The sequence below is a fragment of the Pan troglodytes genome, chromosome 12, assembly GCF_028858775.2.
Source record: "Pan troglodytes isolate AG18354 chromosome 12, NHGRI_mPanTro3-v2.0_pri, whole genome shotgun sequence".
Classification (NCBI taxonomy): Eukaryota; Metazoa; Chordata; class Mammalia; order Primates; family Hominidae; genus Pan; species Pan troglodytes.
Window position 1 is genome coordinate 7,501 of NC_072410.2, and position 22,076 is coordinate 29,576.

At 34.2% G+C, this 22,076-nt stretch overlaps 1 protein-coding gene across 1 annotated transcript in view; it reads right to left on the bottom strand.

Annotated features, from left to right (window-relative positions):
• Positions 1 to 6,354: 6,354 nt before the first annotated feature.
• LOC129143199 (MAM and LDL-receptor class A domain-containing protein 1-like) overlaps positions 6,355 to 22,076 on the bottom strand; it is a 52,901-nt gene continuing 37,179 nt past the window's right edge. Inside the window, exon 3 of the mRNA XM_054678218.2 lies at positions 6,355 to 7,059. Coding sequence (XP_054534193.1) covers positions 6,839 to 7,059 — 221 coding nt within the window. The 3' untranslated portion in view covers positions 6,355 to 6,838. The remainder of the gene's footprint in view (positions 7,060 to 22,076) is intronic.

A 22,076-nucleotide genomic window follows, 5' to 3' on the forward strand; every position in this document is an offset into this window, starting at 1 on the left:
GCTATCTGTATAAACATGGAAATATCTACACCGATATCTGTATAAACATGGAAATATCTACACCGCTATCTGTATAAACATGGAAATATCTACACCGCTACCTGTACAAACATGGAAATATCTCCACCGCTATGTGTAAAAACATGGAAATATCTACACTGCTATCTCTATAAACATGGAAATATTTACACCACTATCTTTATAAACATGGGAATATCTACACCGCTATCTGTATAAATATGGATATATCTACACTGCTACCTGTATGAACATGGAAATATCTACACCGCTACCTGTATGAACATGGAAATATCTACACTGCTACCTGTATAAACATGGAAATATCCACACTGCTACCTGTATGAACATGGAAATATCTACACAGCTATCTCTATAAACATGGGAATATCTACACTGCTACCTGTAAAAACAAGGAAATATCTACACTATCTGTATAAACATGGAAATATCTACACCGCTATCTTGTAAACATGGAAATATCCACACCGCTATCTGTATAAACATGGAAATATCTACACCGCTATCTCTGTAAACATAGAAATATCTACACCGCTATCTGAATAAACATGGAAACATCTCCACCTCTATCTGTATAAACATGGAAATATGTACACCGCTATCTGTATAAACATGGAAATATCTACACCGCTATCTGTATAAACTTGGGAATATCTACACCGCTATCTGTGTAAATATGGAAATATCTACACCGCTATCTGCATAAGCATGGAAATATCTACACCGCTATCTCTATAAACATGTAAACTTTTACACCGCTGTCTCTATAAACATGGAAATATCTAAACCACTATGCCTATAAGCATGGACATATCTACACCATTGTCTCGATAAACATGGATATATTTACACCGCTATCTCTATAAACATGAAAATATCTACACCGCCATCTCTATAAACTTGGAAATATTCACACCGCCATCTCTATAAACATGGAAATATCTACACCGCCGTCCCTATAAACATGGAAATATCTACACCGCCATCTGTATAAACGTGGAAATATCTACACTGCCGTCTCTACAAAGATGGAAATATCTACACCACCATCTGTATAAACATGGAAATATCTACACTGCCGTCTCTGTAAACATGGAAATATCTGCACCTCCATCTGTATAAACATGGAAATATCTACACCGCCGTCTCTATAAACATGGAAATATCTACACCGCCATGTGTATAAACATGGAAATATCTACACCACCGTCTGTATAAACATTGAAATATCTACACCCCCATCTCTATAAACATGGAAATATCTACACCACCATCTCTGTAAACATGGAAATATCTACAACGCCATCTCTATAAACGTGGAAATATCCACACAGCTATGTCTGTAAACATGGAAATATCTACACCGCCATCTGTATAATCATGGAAATACCTACACCGCCATCTGTATAAACATGGAAATATCTACACCATTATCTGTATAAACATGGAAATATGAACCCCGCTATCTGTATCAACATGGAAATATCTGCACCGCTATCTGTATAAACATGGAAATATCTACACCGCTATCTGTATAAACATGGAAATATCTACTCTGCTATCTGTATTAACATGGAAATATCTACTCTGCTATCTGTATAAACATGGAAATACCTACACTGCTATCTGTATAAACATGTAAATATCTACACAGATATCTGTATAAAGATGTAAATATTTACACTGATATCTGTATAAACATGTAAATACACCGCTATCTATGTAAACATTTTAATATCTACAGCACTATCTGTATAAACATGTAAATATCTACACCGCTATTTGTACAAACATGTAAATATCTACACCGCTATCAGTATATACATGGAAATATCTACACCGTTATCTGTATAAACCTGTAAATATCTACACCGCTATCGGTATAAACAAGTAAATATTCACACCGCCATCTGTATAAACATGTAGGTATTTACACGGCTATCGGTATATACATGTAAATATTTTCACCGCTATCTGTATAAACATGTAAATATTCACACCGCTATCTGTATAAACATGTAGATATTTACACCTCTATCTGTATAAACATGTAAATATTTTCACCGTTATCTGTATAAACATGTCAATATTAACACCGCTATCTGTATAAACATGTATTTATACCGTTATCTGTATAAACATGTTACTATTTATACTGCTATCTGTATAAACATTTTAGTATTTACACCATTGTCTGTATAAACATGTATTTATACCGCCGTCTGTATAAACATGTATTTATACCGCTGTCTCTATAAACATATATGTATTTATACCGCTATCTCTATAAAGATATAAGTATTTATACTGATAATTGTATAAATATAAAAATATTTATATCGCTATCTGTATAAACATACATTTATACACATATATGTATAATCATAAATATTTACCCAGAAATCTGTATACACATATAAGTATTTATACAGATATTTGTATAAACATATAAGTATTTATAGTTATCTGTATAAATATATAAACATTATTTGTACAGTCATCTGTATAAACATAGAAATATTATTTATACAGATATCTGTATAAACATGTAAATATTTATAGAGATATCTGTATAAACATGTAAATATTATTTATATAGATATCTGTATTTCCATGTAAATATTATTTATGCAGCTACCTGTATAAACATATAAACATACAGATATCTGTATGAACATATATTTTCACAGCTATCTGTATAAACATACAAATATTCTCACAGATATCTGTATAAACACGTAAATATTTACACACATATCTGCATAAACACGTAAATATTTACACCGATGTCTGCATAAACACGTAAATATTTACACCGATGTCTGTATAAACACGTTAATATTTACACCGCTATCTGTATAAACGTGTAAATATTTACACCGCTATCTGTATAAACATGTAAATATTTACACTGCTATCTGTATAAACATGTAAATATTTACACCGCTATCTGTATAAACATGTAATTATTTACACCGCTATCTGCATAAACATGTAAATACACCGCTATCTCTATAAACATGTAAATACTTACACCGCTATCTGTATAAACATGTAAATATTTACACTGCTCTCTGAGTAAACATACAAATATTTACATGGCTAACTCTATAACCATGTAAATATTTACAGCGCTGTCTTTATAAACATGTAGATATTTATACCACTATCTGTTTAAACATGTATTTATACCACTATCTGTATAATCATGTAAATATTTATACCGCTATCTGTATAAACATGTAAATATTTATACCGCTATCTTTATAAACATGTAAATACTTATGCCGCTATCTGTATAAACATGTGAATACCTATACCACTATCTGTATAAACATGTAAATATTGATACCGCTATCTGTATAAACATGTAAATATTTATACCGCTATCTATATAAACATGTAAGTATACCGCTATACGTATAAACATGTTAGTGTTTATACTGCCATCTGTATAAACATGTAAGTGTTTATACCGCTGTCTGCATAAACATAAGTATTTATACCGCTGACTGTATAAACATATAAGTATACTGCTGTCTGTATAAACATATAAGTGTTTACACTGCTATCTGTTGAAAGATATAAGTATTTATACCGATATCTGTATAAACATGAAAATATTTATACTGATATCTGTATATACATATGAATATTTATACACATATCTGTATAAACATATAAATATTTACACAGAAATCTGTATAAACATATAAGTATTTATACAGATATTTCTATAAACATATACATATTTATAGTTATCAGTATAAACATATAAATATTTATACAGTCATCTGTATAAACATACAAATATTATTTACACAGATATCTGTATAAACATGTTAATATTTATACAGATATCTGTATAAACATGTTAATATTTATACAGATATCTGTATAAACATGTTAATATTTATACAGATATGTGTATAAACATGTAAATATTTATACAGATATCTGTATAAACATGTAAATATTATTAATACAGATATCTGTATGAACATAGATTTTCACAGATATCTGTATAAACACAGAAATATTTACACAGATATCTGTATAAACATGTAAATATTTACACTGATATCTGTATAAACACATAAATATTTACACCGATATCTGTATAAACATGTAAATATTTACTCCGCTATCTGTATAAACAAGGAAATATCTACACCGCTATCTGTACAAACATGAAAATTTCTACACCGCTATCTGTATAAACATGGAAATATCTACACTGCTATCTCTACAAACATGGAAATATCTACACTGCTACCTGTATAAACATGGAAATATCTACACCGCTATCTGTATAAAATGGAAATATATACACCGCTATCTCTATAAACATGGAAATAGCAACACCGCTATCTGTATAAACATGGAAATATCTACACCGCTATCTCTTTAAACATGGAAATATCTACACCACTACCTCTATAAACATGGAAATATCTACACCGCTATCTCAATAAACATGCAAATATCTACACCACTATCTCTATAAACGTGGAAATATCTACACCGCTATCTCTGTATACATGGAAATATCTACACCGCGATCTTGTAAACATGGATATATCTACACCGCTATCTGTAAAAACATGGAAATATCTACACCGCTATCTGTATAAACATGGAAATATGTACATCACTAATTGTATAAACATGGAAATATCTACACCGCCTTCTGTATAACCATGGAAATATCTACACCGCCATCTCCATAAACATGGAAATATGTACATTGCCATCTGTATAAACACGGAAATATCTACACCGCCGTCTGTGTAAACATGGAAATACGTACACCGCCATCTCTGTAAACATGGAAATAACTACACCGCCATCTCTATAAACATGGAAATATCTACACCGCCATCTCTATAAACATGGAAATATCTACACCGCCATCTCTATAAACATGGAATTATCTACACCGCTATCTGTATAAACATGGAAATTTCTACACTGCTATCTGTATAAACATGGAATTATCTACACCGGTATCTGTATAAACATGGAAATATCTACACCGCTATCTCTATAAACATGGAAATATCTACACCGCTCCCTCTATAAACATGGAAATATCTACACCGCTACCTCTATAAACATGGAAATATCTACACCACTATCTGTATAAACATGGAAATATGTACATCGCTATCTGTATAAACATGGAAATATCTACACCGCTATCTGTATAAACATGGTATGTACCTGTTATTACAGGCACACGCCACCACACCCAGCTAATTTGTGTATTCTTTTTGTAGAGATGGGGTTTTGCCATGTTGGCCAAGCTGGTCTCAAACTCCTTGGCTCAACTGATCTGCTCACCTTGGCCCCGCAAAGTGCTATGATTACAGGCGTGCGCCACTGCGCCTGGCCATGTTATGTGTTTTTATCACAATTTTCAAAATCAGTTAGAAAATCTGTATAGTTTACAGGCAGATTTGTCATACTATTTTATCTTAGAAAAGGGTGGAAGAGACAATATCTCAGTTTATTCATAAATAAAATGGTAATAATTCATTTATATTTGTTCAAAATTATAAAAGCTATTTGACTAAGAATAACTTAATAGTAGGCCCTCATTTAGGACATTTAAAGAATTTATCAAAACTTCCCCTCTAATCATAAACGACATGACTAAAATGACAAAGTTGAACTTAGAGGAAATTCAGTATTCCCTAAAGATACTCATTTTGTGTAATTAATTAGGTTTTGTATAAACTCTTACAAACACTACAACTTATATAAGATCATAAGGGGATTCGAATGCCTTCCGATGAGCAAGTCTGAACACCACCACACCTTCCATTGTATTATTTTCCATCTGTGATGCATGATATAAATCCCTGGCTAGGTTGAGTTAATTACTGTCTCATCTTATGCACGAAGTGAGTCAGCTTTGATTTTATGACTTTTTTAGTCTAGATTAGATAGTTAATTGGTGGTGTATTTGTACATTAAAAAAACCTTTTTTTCTAGATTAAAAGAATACATATTAACCTCACTGGATTTCTTAAGTCCTAGAATTTCTTCACAAGGTTGACATAAAACAAGGGTTTCAATACTCTCTCTGTGTTATCTGTCTGTTCTAAGCCCTTAATATTATCAAGACACTTGAGAAATATGATGGTACAGTCAATTCACAGGCTACTCCATAAAGAACAGGGATGGGAAAGATATTTCAAAGTGTTTACCCTTCTGATCTTATGCTTTGCTCATTCAGACACAGATTTATTTTTCTCCTCTCAGACTGTATCTTTGGCTGAGAAGTCCATTTTTAAATTAAATAGTTTGTCTTTGATCCATTTAGGAAAAGCCATTGAATTGGCAGGTAAAAACCAGGACACAGGGGATAAAAGTCTCATTTGCATTAAGATAGGTTTTCTCATGAACTCCGCATATTTTAATAGTACTAATGTTGTATGTGCATTTTGGCAATGGCAAAATTTGAATGAATTAATTTGACAGTATTATAAAGCTACCTCCCTAAACATTCCCTATTTTATAGTGTCAGGAGTACAGATCAAAGGGAATGGATGGAAAGAGCTACTAAATGCTACTCCCAGAGTCAAGTAAAGTTTGTGAAAACGATAGTTTTGAATCCAAAACATTAATCTAAAGACACTTACCACTTACTGGGCCTGGCAGAAAATGCATTCTGATTCTTCCATTACAATTTTCTGTATGAATAACTGTTACATTTAGAAGTTGCCCTAACTCATGTTGAAAATATCTAACTATGATGCTAGGCTGTGCTACTTAGAGATTACACTTGTATTTTCTATTTTGTGGCAATATTTAAACAAATTTTAAGAATCCACCTACCACAGGATGCTTCATCTGATTTGTCGGGGCAGTCACATTTAAAATCACATTTCTGCATTTTTTCGATGCAGTGGTCATCAGACATGCAGGCAAATTCATTGTCTGTGCAGTTGCGTGGAGGTAATGTTACAGGAACTGACGTTTCTGGTGGAGTTGGGAGGTCTGCTGGCAAATTACCTTGATAAGAAATAATATACAGGCATCATTTAGCAGGTTTTCTGGTTTTCTACTTCTTTAGAGATTTTACACAATGAAGCTTTCTAAATATGCCTCACAATATCATAGAGAATAGTGGGTAGTATCAGCTACTCTGCTAAAATAAAATTGAGGTTCTTCTTTTTAGTAACAGTAAATAACTAAACATCTTCGATCATGAAAAATGATGAAGGTACAGATGGAAATTATTGGAAAGCTATTCAGAGCTCACCAAATCAATGGGAGGCCCAAGGCCAGGGCTTAGAGAATCAGCAGGAACCAAGGGAGTTTCAGATTCTGGAATTAAGAGCCAGAGTAAAGATCTAAATAACTTTCTAATTTACTAGGTAAATAACCTTTGTCCTTCCACTGCTACAATAAATCTAACATCTCCTCATCTTTGTTTAACATATTTTCACTTATTTAAAATTCAAGGTTTCAGGAAAGAGTCAAACCTGAAATCCTCATCTAGAAATTTTATACAAGACTACAATTTCTGAAATTACTGAGGATGGAAGACATTTATACATGATGACTGATTTATAAGTTATTCAATAAACATGTATTGATAACATGTCTGTGCCATACACGTGGTAGATGCAGGGAATCCACGCTGTGGAGAAAAAGTTAAATATTAAACCTGAACTAAATTGAACATGGACACAAAGAATGATCACGAAGTCCCAGAACGGGTTGTGTGAGCCCCTTCAGGCTTTCATCCAGTGTTGTTTAGAAGAAATCTCTATTTCAATCTATTCCTATATGTTAGTTATTGAAAAACAACAGACAGTCACAAAACAAGTCAACCTTTTTGTGTTCCTTGGGCCCAGTCACAAAGGACCCTTGTGAATGGACCTCATGCCAAACAACTCATTACAAAAAGAGCTAGGGTCCCAGGCTGCTCCGAAGCTTCATGAGACCTCTCCTCCTCTGTGCATGGATGACTGGCCAACTCTGCAGCCTAGGCCGCTGCTTCCGGGCCTAGTGGTGAATCCTCCATTGTCTGGTGAGTGCAGTGTCCAACTCTGGAGCCCAGGCTGTTGCTTCCCAGTTTGGTGGTGAATCCTCCATAGTCTGGTGAGTGTAAATATGTATATATTTTTCCCTTCTCCCTTTCCCATTGCAATTTACTTATTATATCATTTGCTTATTATATAAATTTGCTTATGTTAATTTGCTTATATCATTTGCTTATTATATCTGCATTGCTATTTATGTGGGATAAAGCTTGTTTACCCTTAAAGGTATTGTGTGTGTGTCTTTCCTTCTCTCCTCGTGCATTTTCTGCACAGAACACAAGTCAAATATGCCATCTCTGCCATTAAATAGTTTACATCTAGTGGACAAGGCAGTCAGATGTATCTTTCATTACAGGTATTTGGGATAAATTTATGGTAAAAATATAACTCCAGGGAAGCAAGAATGGTATCTTTCATCCCTGCATCCATAGCACAATTCACAGACCATGGCATATGGTAGGTATACTGACATTGACAAGTGAATAAATGGACAGATAGATGGACAGATGGATGGATGGATGGATAGATGGATGGATGGATGGATGGATGGATGGATGGATGGACGGATGGATGGATGGACGGACGGATGAATGAATACCAGAGTGGATGAATGAATAAAATAACAAATGGAAGATTTCACAGTGTATTGAAAGAAAACAGAGGAAAACCAAATATCAGATGGGAGTCAAATAAGATGCCTTGGCAAACTGATGCTTAAACTGACTTTCAAAGGTTGATGAGCTCATCTTGCTAGGTGAAAAAGAATACAAAGTCTTTATGGGCAATGAGAAAAAACTTGTGTGAATGCATGGAAATACATTAAACTGTTTTTTTATTTTAAATACTGTGAGAATTTAACACGATAATATCTGGTGATATGATAATAAAGCATGCGTCTGATTGACTCATTAGATATGGAACTGGAGAGTAGACAGTTACCATAAAGAGCCAGCTGAAATCAACTTGGGAGTCTGAAATAAACACACAAAAATATGGAGAAATAACAAGATATAAAATGTCTATTTCAGGATGTACTTTTTGGCATCAGTGTGAAGCATGAATTGTAGGTTGCTCTAACACTGAAAAAAAATAATAGTTAGAATAGTTAACCTCTTTCTTTAATCCAGTCAACTAATAAACCAAAACAGAGATGGTTTAAAGGAAAGAGCAAAAATCTGAGCAATACTAAACGTCCAGTATCTGGAGGACTGGGGATTTACATGCTGTTGGGAATCTGGGGAAAGTCCAATAACTAGTAGTTTATTTCTTAGCTCAAATGCAGAGGCAATTAAGACCTAAGATGGAAGATAGATCAAAATATCAACTTTTTATTGATATAGCTAATCCTGAAGAAAATTTCCTATTTCTGTAGACAAGTGGTCTTCTAAAATGTGAAACCCAGAAATAAGACCCCGAACTGTGTCTTCCAGGCTACCCTGTGTGAAACTATAGCAAGGAAGAGTTGACCAGATTTCATATTTCCTCAGCTAGTAAACATTAAAAAGAAAAGAGGAGGTGAGGGACCAGGCATGCATACTCAGATTCTTCTTGAAAACTCACCAATCCATTGTTGCTCTTCCTTCCTCTGGGAAGGAATGAATAAGAGGATGAAGAGAGACCAGGAATATTAGGCTGCCAGATACAGCTCAGTCTACATGAGAGATTAAGACCAAGGAAATAGTATTCTGATCCCATAGGGGTGAGTTTGAAATGATTAATCGATTGTTAAGTAAATGAGCATTCTATTCCCCAAGATCAGATATAGAAAACATAGAAGAGGAGTCAGTTTTTAGGGATAAGAAATATTTTCTCAACAGGTGTGGTGGCTCACACCTATAATCCCAGCACTTTGGGAGGCTAAGGCAGGTGGATCACTTGAGCTCAGGATTTTGAGACTAGCCTGGGCAACATGGTGAAACCTCATCTCTACAAAAATAAAAAACTACAAAAATTAGCTGGGCATGGTGGCCCACACCTGTAGTTCCAACTACGTGGGAGGCTGAGGTGAGAAAATCACTTGAGTTGGGGAGGTTGAGGCTGCAGTGAGCCGAGATCACACCACTGTACTCTGGTCTGGGTGACAGAGTAAGACCCCACCTTCCCACCCCCCAACCCAAACAAAAAATAAAAAATTAAACAATCAAAATAAAATAAATGTAAAAAGAAATATTTTCTATCCTAAAATAGAAAGCCAATGACAACAACACACAAAAAAGGAGATCCTAACAGGTTGGAAACTTTATCTCACATCCAGTTGGATATACTCACGTCTAAGTCATTGAGCAAAAATAAGAACCCAATTAGAGGTGAAAGTTATTACCTTCCATAGAAATCTGACGCATCCAAAGTTATAATAAAATGTGAAAAAAAATTAAAAAGACAATCATTTTATCATTTCTGAATGCCGATGACTTTGAAGATCTTGAAGGACAGAGTTTGAATCAGAGAAAGAAAAATTCGCTAGCCTTGATGAAAAATTATTTTCAAATAAATCTATAATGAGATTATAAAAATCACTTCTGAGGGAATTTGCTGAGAACTGCAAAACATTCAATGGCCAGGTTGATGGATATTTTATATGTCTCAGTGGAATATATGGAACAAATTTCTTTGAAAATCATCCTTTTAAAATGTTTAAATACAAGGTCTTAAAAATAATCTTCTAATTTGATTGCTAAATTTGTTGTGCCATTTCAGAGCATAATTTACTTACATAATTGTACTGAAAAAAAATATATAATTAAAATGCATTAAAAGATGCATGTAAACTTTTTATTTGTATGTCCTATATCAAAAATGGCATCTGGAAAGTGACGTATTTCGTCAAAGTTTCAATGAAAGTTTTCCTTTAACCAAAGCAGGATGTCAAGTTCTTTCACTTTAGCACATGCTCATCCAAGCTGGTTTGTTCCATATTCAGATAATAAAGTTTTAGTTTAAGACAAAGATTTTAATTCCACAGAGATGACTGTCATTTGCACTGAGAAAAATGTTCTATGCTCCAATTTAGGCAGCCATTTTGAAATGCATTAATTTCAAGAGAGAATGGGTAAATTTGTGTTCCAAGCTCAGGGTAAATACACATTACTAGAACAGTAGAAGTCTTAAAAAACAGTGGATCACACATGTTTTCTTATTCTTCACAATTGCTGTATATTATGTATATTTATGGAAGTAGACATTTACAATTAATCATCTTACCTTAATACACAGAAACTTCAATAAGCAGCTAAATGGAAACACATATATGATGTTCTTCACTGACTGTACTACTTTAAACTTGCTCGATAATACACTTCTGGTCACAAATACCTAGGATTTACTGATTTCTGATTTTATTTTTTATTTTATTTTTATTTTTATTTTTTGAGACAGAGTCTCGCTCTGTCGACCAGGCTGGAGTGCAGTGTCACGATCTCAGCTCACTGCAAGCTCCGCCTCCCGGGTTCACACCATTCTCCTGCCTCAGCCACCTAAGTAGCGGGGACTACAAGCGCCCGCCACCATGCCAGGCTAATTTTTTTGTATTTTTAGTAGAGACGGGGTTTCACTGTGTTAACCAGGATGGTCTTGATCTCCTGACCTCGTGATCCGCCCGCCTTGGCCTCCCAAAGTGCTGGGATTACAGGCGTGAGCCACCTCACCCGGCCGATTTCTGATTTTATTATTCTTCCTTCAAGAGAAGAACATTTCAGGGCAGGACAGAAGCCCAGCGAATTGAGTGTCAATAACTTTGCATTTGAGACAAAGAAGACATCGACTGAACTGCTTCAGATTCAATTACATCTTTTCTTTAAAAAAATGACTTTAATTATGAATAACTTTAAACATTCATATAAATTAAGAAAATTATATAATAGATACATGACTCCACCACTAAGACTAAGTAAATTGTTATTATAGCATTGTTTCAGATCCTTATATTAACAAATAAATGAGGAAGAAAGAATAGAAAGAAAGAAAACCTTTCTATAAAGCCCAGACCTCATTCTTCCTCTTTCTACCCCTTCACTAATGCCTTCAGAGGGACCCTTATCCAAATACTAGTTTGTACCAATTTGTATTTTCTCATGTTTGTTTTCTAATTGTTTTTATCGTGGTAAATAGTATTAAGGCTATTCACAAGGTTGTACAACAGATCTTTAGAGCTTTTTTTAATCTCAAAAACCAGAAACTATATCCATTAAACACTTGTTCTCCTTCCTTCCTCCCTCCCCCCAGCTCTCGGCAAGCACCTTTCTACATTTGTTTCTATGATATTGACTACCTTAAATAATTCATATGAGTTGAGTCCTACAATGGTTGTACTTTCCTGACTGGCTTATTTAGCTTAGCATGATGTCCTCGAGGTTAATCCATTGTCTTAGTCAGTTCAGGCTGCTATAACACATTACACACTGAGTGTCTTAAACAGCCATTTATTTATCTTAGTTCTGAAGGCTGGGAAGTGTAAGCTCAAGGTGCCAGCAGAAGTGGTGTCTGGCCCACTTCCTGGTTTGCTGACGGCCATTTTCTCCTTGTATCCTCAAATGGTAGAGAATAGGGAGAGAAAAAGCAAGCTCTCTCCTGTCTTTTTATAAAGGCATTGATTCCATCCATGAAAGCTTTACTCTCCTGACCTAATTATCCCCACATACAAATACCATGACGTTGGGGGTTGGAATGTCAACATATAAATTTTGGGAAAATATGTTCAGTCCACAGCATCTATGTGGTAGCATGTGATGGGATTTCCTTCCCCCTTAAGGCTGCATGATATTCCATTGTACGTATATACCACATTTTCTTTATCCAATCATCTGTTAATAGACATTTGGGTTCTTCCACCTCTTAGCTATTGTGAATAATGTAGCAATGAACAAGGGGAGGCAAAAATCTCAAGATTCTGCTTGAATTATTTTGGATATGTATCTGAAAGTAGCATTGCTACATCATAGGATAATTCTATTTTTAATTTTTTGAGGAATGGTCATACTGCTTTCCATAATGGCTAAACCACTTTACAGTCCCACCAAGAATGCACAAGAATTTTGATCTTTCTATAGTCTCACTAATGCTATTTTTTATTATTTGGATAGTGGCCATCCTAATGGGTATGAGGTGATGTCTCATTGTGGTTTTGATTTCCATTTTCCTTATTTGATCATGTTGAGCATGTTTTCATATGCTTGTTGGACACTGGCATATCTTTTTGTTCTCATCAACCCCAAATCTGACACCCTATTCCTGTCAGCACTTAGATCAGCAATTACAGTGTCATGCAGACTAGTTTTACTGCTCTAAAAATCCTCCATCTATGCATCGCACCCTCTCCCCTAAACAATGGCAAACACTAATGTTTTTACTACCTCCATAGTTTCGCTTTTTTCCAGAATGTCATATTGTCAGAATCATACGGTATGTAGCCTTTTCATACTGGCTTCTTCTGCTTAGTAACAGGCAGGTAAATTTCCTTCATATCTCAGCTTGACAGCTCATTTATTTAGCATTGAATAATATTTTTCTCTGGATGTGATCCAGTTTATTACCTATGTATCTACTGAAGGACATCCTGGTTGCTTCCATGTTTTAGCGATTGTGAATAAAGCTGCTATAAACACCTATCTGTATCTAGGTTTTTTGTGTGAATATACTCATTTGGGTAAATACTAAAGCACTTGATTGCTGGATGACATGGTAAGACTATGTTTAATTCTAGAAGAAAATATCAAACCTTTTTCAAAGCGGCTATATAACTTGGTATTTCTACCAGCAATGAACATGAATTCCTGTTGCTCCACATCCTTGCATTTCACGTTTGACATTTTAATTTGTATTTTCCCAATTATGGAAATTATGAAAATTATTGAGATTGTAAAAATTATGTAATTTTTACATCAATAAATATTTTGGGTGAGAGTGTAAATTAGTTTAACCGTTGTGGAAGACAGTGTGGCGATTCCTCAAGGATTTCGAACCAGAAATACCATTTGACCCAGGAATCCCATTACTGGATATATACCCAAAGGATTATAAATTATTCTACTATAAAGATACATGCACACATATGTTTATTGCAGCACTATTTACAATAGCAAACATTTGGAACCAACCCAAATGTCCATCAATGATAGACTGGATAAAGAAAATGTGGCACATATACACCATGGAATACTATGCAGCCATAAAAAAGAATGAGTTCATGTCCTTTGCAGGGACTTGGATGAAGCTGGAAACCATCATTCTCAGCAAACTAACACAGGAACGGAAAACCAAACACCACATGTTCTCACTCACAGTGGCAGTTGAACAACAAGAACACATGGACACAAGGAGAGGAATATTACACACCGGAGCCTGTGGTGGGTGGAGGGCAAGGGGAGGGACAGCATTAGGACAAATACCTAATGCATGCGCGGCTTAAAACCTAGATAAACGGTTGATGGGTGCAGCAAACCACCATGGCACATGTATACCTATGTAACAAACCTGCACGTTCTACACATGTATCCCAGAACTTAAAATATAATAAAAATAAATAAAAGATAAAATTTAAAATGAAATATTTTTAAATACATACTTTTAAAGGGCCACTTTGGTATTTTGCTCTGGCTTATAACTGATGGTTCATATCTCCTATTCTTTTTCCAATTGGATTATAGTTTTCTTATTTACAGGTTTATATTCCACATACTCCATTCTAATCCTCTTATTTATCTGTATGACAAATATATTCTCCTAGTCTGTGAAATGTCTTTTTGTTTTGTATGGTGTCCTTCAAACTAAAAAAAAATTTAATGACCTTTAATTTATCAATCACTTCTTCTATGATTAATGCCTTAAAGTTTCTCTAATTTTTTTCTCTAATATTCGAGATGTTTCTATAATTTTTAAATTTTGATAGTTGTGGTTTGCACATTTAAGTCTTTAGACTTTATTGTATATTATCTATGATTATAATCTAATTTATATATATAGCCAGTTTTGATCGATTAGTCTATTGAGCAGCACAAACTTTTCTCACTTATTTACATTTTATTATGAAATGTATAAATTTTTATTACACATGAATAAAAATGAGTAAAATATATGCCTGCTTTAAAGAATAAAAGATATGAACCTACCAGTTTATGAAATGTCAATCTCCTGATAGTTTTGAAGCCTCCAGTGTCTTTCTTGCTGATTCTAACCCCTCATTGCTCATCTCTCAAGGTGAGTAGTACACTGAATTATTTTTCATTTATTTGCTTTTATGATTTTTTTTCATTTGCAGGTGCACCAAATATCCTCTCACAGTTTCTATTTCATTAGGTTGTTATGTGATTAAATGAGTTAACTTTTTTATTTTTTTGAGACAGAATCTCGCTCTGTTGCCCAGGATGGAGTGCAGTGGTGACATCTCGGCTCACTGCAACCTTCACCTCCCGGGTTCAAGTGAATCTCCTGCCTCAGCCTCCCAAGTAGCTGGGACTACAGGCGTGTGCCACCACACCTGGCTAGTTTTTTTGTGTTTTTGGTAGAGACGGGGTTTCACCGTGTTAGCCAGGATGGTCTCGATCTGTGACCTCGTGATCTGCCCACCTCGGCCTCCCAAAGTGCTGGGATTACAGGCATGAGCCACCGTAGCCGGCCTAACATTTTAAAATTCTAATAATAGTGACAGAATATAGTAAACATCAGGGAGGTCCTTTTTAAATAAAATGGTATTTGGGTTTTTAACTTTAGATGAATGGAAGCTTTCTCTGTATCAGCAACAGAGATTATAATGATTAGAGATTTTAACCAACGCCATATGGTATTTTCCTCAAGATAGTACTTTAATTCATTAGTGTTAATGTGTATATTGTAATTCAGTAATTCTGAATGCTGTCTAGTGTTTTATTATATGAAAATATATTGTAGTTAGCCATTCCACCGTTAATGATTTTGGGGTTGATTCTTCTAAGGTGTTGTTTTCTCATTTTGCACATTTCTCCTTATGTATCTAGAAATGGAATTGCTTGGTTACGGGGTATGTACAATTTCAACCTTAGGTGATAATGCCAAACCAGTTTCCAAAGTAATTCTATACTTCCCAGCAGTATATAAACATTCAACATACAATATGTACTTGCCATTCATTCGTATATTTAGGTTTATCCATGTGTTTGCCATTTTTCATCACATCCCTGGTTGAGCTCATTTTTGTCTTTCTGAGATTCACATTTACATAGTTCATTTGTCTGAACTGCAGAATCTGGTGCAGTGAAATAATATTATTTTGTGTGTGTGTGTGTGTGTGTGTGTGTGTGTGTGTGTGTGTGTGTGTTATCTTTCAATGCCATCTTAACCCTCTTTCCTGAAAAAGTTTTGCTTTGCTTTAGGCTAACAATTAATAGTTTTTAGAACTCTGAAAATTATATCTGTCCTCTGACTTCTGTTCTTGCTGTTAAGAAGTCAGTCATCAGCCTAATTGTGCTTCTTTTGCAATTCACTCACTTCTGGCTCTCCTCTCCCCTTTCTCTCCATCTTGTCCATCCCATATGCTCTTACTCCCTAACTCTGGCATTTACTTTGTCTTTCTGTTCTATTTCTCAATACTCTCTCTTTTTTTCTCTCACCTGGAGATTTCCCCTTTTTAAGCTCAGCTTGACATTTAAATCAATGCACGTTATGTTATAGTTGACATTTCTAGGAATAAATAGTGTCACAGTTTTTAGGTCATCTGGTCTTCCATACTACTAAAATCAGCAGTCTGTTGTGTGTGTGTGTGTGTGTGTGTGAGAGAGAGAGAGAGAGAGAGAGAAGAGAGAGAGACAGTCTCACTGTCACCCAGGCTGGAGTGCAGTGGCGCGATCTCGAATCACTGCCACTTCTGCCTCCCAGTTCAATCGATTCTTGTGCCTCAGCCTCCTGAGTAGCGGGATTACAGGCACCTACCACCATGCCCATCTAATTTTTTGTATTTTCAGTAGAGACCGGGTTTCACCGCGTTGGCCAGGCTGGTCTCAAACTCCTGACCTCAGGTGATCCACTCGCCTCGGCCTCCCAAAGTCCTGGGATTACAGGCATGAGCCACCACACTCAGCAAAACCAGCAGTCTGAACTGCATCTTTAGTTCTGATTTCAACTTAACTAGAGAATAATCATTAGAGAGAAATCATGGACATGAGTTGGATGACTTGAAAGAGAGACCGATGAGTTCATACTGAGGAAAAGTAGAGACAATTCATTTTTATCTTGAAAAGGTTTCAGAGAATAAGTAAAAGGACAACTACTCTAAGCAAAAACATAGTAAGAGTTCATAATTCTTAGTCCTATTCTCATTACTTCCTTATTACTCCACCAGAATGAGGAAATTTTACAAACCAAGTAAGTCCAATGTCTTGCATTGAAGAGAAGAGCACTAAAAGAGCTAAATGAGAAAAGCGTTTCTTCTTCTGGAGCTGAACTTTGCAATTGGTGGTGGTTGTAACTGGGAAAATGGAGTTGCAGCTGATTTCACAGATTCTGTGATGTGGAAGTAAAATAGAATCCAGAAACATGGTCAGGCCAGTTCTTCATGTGTGACTGAGGCATGACAAGTACTGCAAGATTCCTGATGGACTCTCTGGTCCTCACACATTGTTTAGACTTTCCTCTAAGGGACATGAGGTCAACTCATTTAACTTTGCAAATACTTAGAAGAGTATTTTCTAAAGTATCACACTCTTAACTCAGGTGATGCTAGAAATGACTATGCAGTATATAGAAACAGAGAGCAAGAGAGCGAGAGAGCGCATGAGAGCTCCTGTCTCATCCTCTTTTTGTAAGAGCACTAATCCCATTATGAGAACCTCATCCTCATGACCTAATCTACTCCAAATTACCTCTCAAAGGCCCCACTTCCAAATACCATCTCAATGGGGATTAAGGTTTCAAGATATGAATTGTGGAGTGGGGCAAATATTCAACTAATTACAAAGCTTATAGGGTTTTGTTGGCCTATAATTGCTTAGAATAAGGCTAAAGTTGGTAGCAATGATAGATTTAAGTCTCTTTAAACAAAGAACATTAAAATCTTTGCAGATGAAACAAAAATTGAAAAGATGAAATGCATATGACTGAAGTTTGCACTCACTAAGAAGCAGAGATTAGTCTGGTTTGATCTGATCTTCTTCCACATCTCTGAGCCACAGGGGAACCAAACTACCTGCACATCTGTCATGTAGAAGATTTCATAAGTAGATGTCTCAGGCTCCAAATGGACTCAGTGATCTAACTCCTCGCTCTGTAACTTCACTGTAACAAATATGACAAACTTCAGGCTACATTAATATATTGTCTCTGGTAAAATAGATTTTCCAACTTGTTTTATACTAGACTTCCCTCCCTACAGCCATTCCCACACTGATAATTAAGCAAATAAAAACAACATTTTAACATCTCTAGTCCTTGATAAGTTATTACCAACTTTAGACATATGATTACTGAATGAATTGCTTGACTAATATGAATCATTGTACTTTATATCTATCTGTAGCTAACAACGCATGTTTTCCCTGTGACTTTTTGAGTTAAGAAATATATTTAATATAAAAATGTAAAAGCGTATTTGAAGCTTAAACAGTCTCTTTAGAAAATTTAAAATGTTTAAATATCTATAGCTTTTGGGGAATATCATACATTTCTTCTATTTCACTTAGTACAATAAATTGGAGTTATACTCACAAGCTGAAAGAACTATGTTTAGTATGATTTTATGGAAGTGTCTGTGTTAGATACACTTTCCAGGTAAAAAGGTTTTATGAAAGCATAGCTATTCTTTGGATACTATTATAACAACTGTGTTATAGCTGTTTGCCACAAACTATGCAGTGCTTTTTTTTTTTCTGTCTCCGGTAGCCAATCAGCAATTTTTGAAATACTTCTGCTTTATAACAAAGATTCAATGACATTTTCCTTCTTTACAGGCATTCTACTATATTTGAATGTGACTACAAATGACTGAAGTAGCAGATGGAAAATTTCCAAGCTATGAACTAACCATTTAGACAACCTTCTCCATGTTTAACATTTAGCATTTCTCTCAATTAAGAGAGAATGTGAAACAATGTAAAAGTTTTAACTTTAAAATAAGTTAAGCGAATAATTTGTTCAATTTTATTTTCTAAGAACACAATAGAACTGTTAATTGAACGTATCGCAGACTTTGGCCAAAATTTTTTCCCTATATATATGCTAAATCAATTTACAGACTACACCAAAGAAGCTAAAACCAGAATATTTAAGATTGCAATCACCAAGGCTCAAATTTCTTTATTTTTCCCCTGAAATCTTACTTTAAACTGCAAAACTTTCCAATAATCTGGTATTTTCTTCTGAGTCTACACCTCCTTTAGAAAAATACAAAAGAAAGGCATATTTCAAAACACAGTGCTTTCATGTAATTTATTATTCGGAGACAAATATAATGAACACGCCAAACAGCGTATTAGAAGATGAAAAGCTGCAGGTGATATCTTAAAAGTAAAGCCAATAGTATTTACCCTGTTCCCCTTGCTTTTTGATCCACACTGAAACAAACATTCATCTCTGCAGAATAAAGGAAGACTTAAACACCATTTGTAAATAAAGCTGGTGAGACATTGAAGCTAACGAGAAGGGATGCCAAAAATGTAATCAACCCAGTTCAACAACGACAAAACAACACATTTAATGTGTGAGGGGTGGGGGAGGACATCATAAAAATTATGTTAAGCGTCCTTAAAATAGTCATCATATTTTATCAATATGAAGGCATCATCAATTGTACAATGTGCCACTGCTTTAGTTCCTGGGGAAAACAAAATACTAATAATAATGTAAACATGGATATTCATATAATACTTAAATTGTAATAACTAATAATTTTAGTAACTAACAATTCTAATGTGCATGCTGAAATCTGAAAATTTAAAAGAGAATAAAGAGCACATAAATTATATTTCAATTTGCAGACAGTATTTTGTGATGTAGTCAGTGTTTTATTTTTCTAAATAAACTAGCTATCTCACCATTAATCCTTGGTGCAAGAAAGAAAATTCCTGTCATATATGCTCAGCTGAAGAAAATATAATTCTGGCCTTTCTAATGAAGGACAGAAAGAATAATGAAAAGCAAATACTTCCTTTGAGATACACACTTTTTAATATAAATGTCTCAGAGCAATTCTTAATCTAAACTGAAGATCTGATTCAAGATATAAGGAAATATCTTTAACTTTGTCATCATTCCTCACCGTGGTCTCCTCAGGTAATAGACAACATCATTTTACAGCTATGCAAAGAACTGTAGAAATGTATTACATGGCTAAGTTCCTACTAGAAATGTAATTAATTTTGCCTAATGGATTAGATTAAAAATAAGAATTTATTTACATATTGCATATCCATTAATAAATTACTGATGCTATAGTTATTTTTAATAACATTTATCTTTTAGTGTTTAGAGTTATAAGTGATTTACATATTATCATTACAGTACTAGTGTGTATTCTGTATTCTGAATTTAGAATTCTTTTTAAATATTATAAATATAAAAAGATGTAAATTGTGAAATTAAAAACATAAATGTTGGGGTGGGAAGACGTGTAGGATTTTTGTATGGAATTAAAATAAAGTTTTTATCAGCTTAAAATGAATTGTTGTAACTATAAGCTGGTTTTTGTAAGCCTTATTTAAACACATAGCAAAAACCTATAGTAAATACACAAAAGGTAAAGAGAAAGCAATCAAAGCATACCACTACAGAAAAATCATCAAATCACAATGGAAGATAGCAAGAGAGAAAGAAACAAAAGATCTACGAAACAGCTAGGAAGGAATTTTTTAAATGGCAATAGTAAGTCCTTACCTATTAATAATTACTTTAAATGTAAGTGAATTACATTCTACAACAAAAAGACATAGAATGTCTTAACAGATTAAAAAAAATATATATCCAATAGTGTGCTGCGTACAAGAGTCTCACTTCCACTTTGAGGACACAGATATACTAAAACTGAAAGAACAAAAAACACATTTCATGCAAATGCAAACCAGAAAAGAGCACAGGAAGCTAGACTTACGTAAGACAAAATATACTTTAAGCAAAAAATGGTAAAAAGAGACAAAAAGTCATTATATAAATATATAGCAATTAATCAAGAGGATATAATAATTATAAATATATGTACTCAATATGAGAGAACCCAAATGTATAGCAAATATTAATAAATCTGAGGGGAGAAAGAGACAGCAAAACAATAATAGTAAAGGACTTCAATATCCCACTTCCAACAATGGATAGATCATATAGACAGAAAATCAATTAAGAAACATTGAACTTAAATGATACTTTAGAGGAAATTGACCTAACAGTCATATACAAAACATTTCATTCAACAGCAGCAGAATACACCTTCTCAAGAGCACACAGAACATTCCCCAGGATAGATAATATGTTAGTCCACAAAACAAGCATTAACAAATTAGGAAGTTTGAAGTCATATCCAGCATCTTTTCTAACCACAATGGTATGAAACTAGAAATCACTGACAGGAGAAAAGTTGGAAAATTCACAAACATGGCAATTAAAACAACACACTCCTTAAAAACCAGTAGGTCAAAGAAGAAATCAAAATGAAATAAAAAATCTGAGATAAATGAAAATGGAAACACAAAATACCAAAACTTATGGGATACAGCAATAGCAGTTCTAAGAGGAAAGTTTATAGTACTGAATACCTAAAAAATAAAAAAAAATCAGAAATAAAAAAAACTCAAATAAGCAATCTATCTTTATACCTCAAGGAACTTGAAAAAGAACAAACTAAGCTCCAAGTTAATAGAAAGAAGGAACTAATAAAGATCAGAGCAAAAATAATTACAATGAAGAAAAAAATAAAAAGATCAATGAAACTGAAAATTAATTTTTTGAAAAGATAAAATTAACAACCATTTAGATAAGAAAAACAGAAGACCCAAATAAATAAAATCAGAAACAGACATTACAACTGAAGCC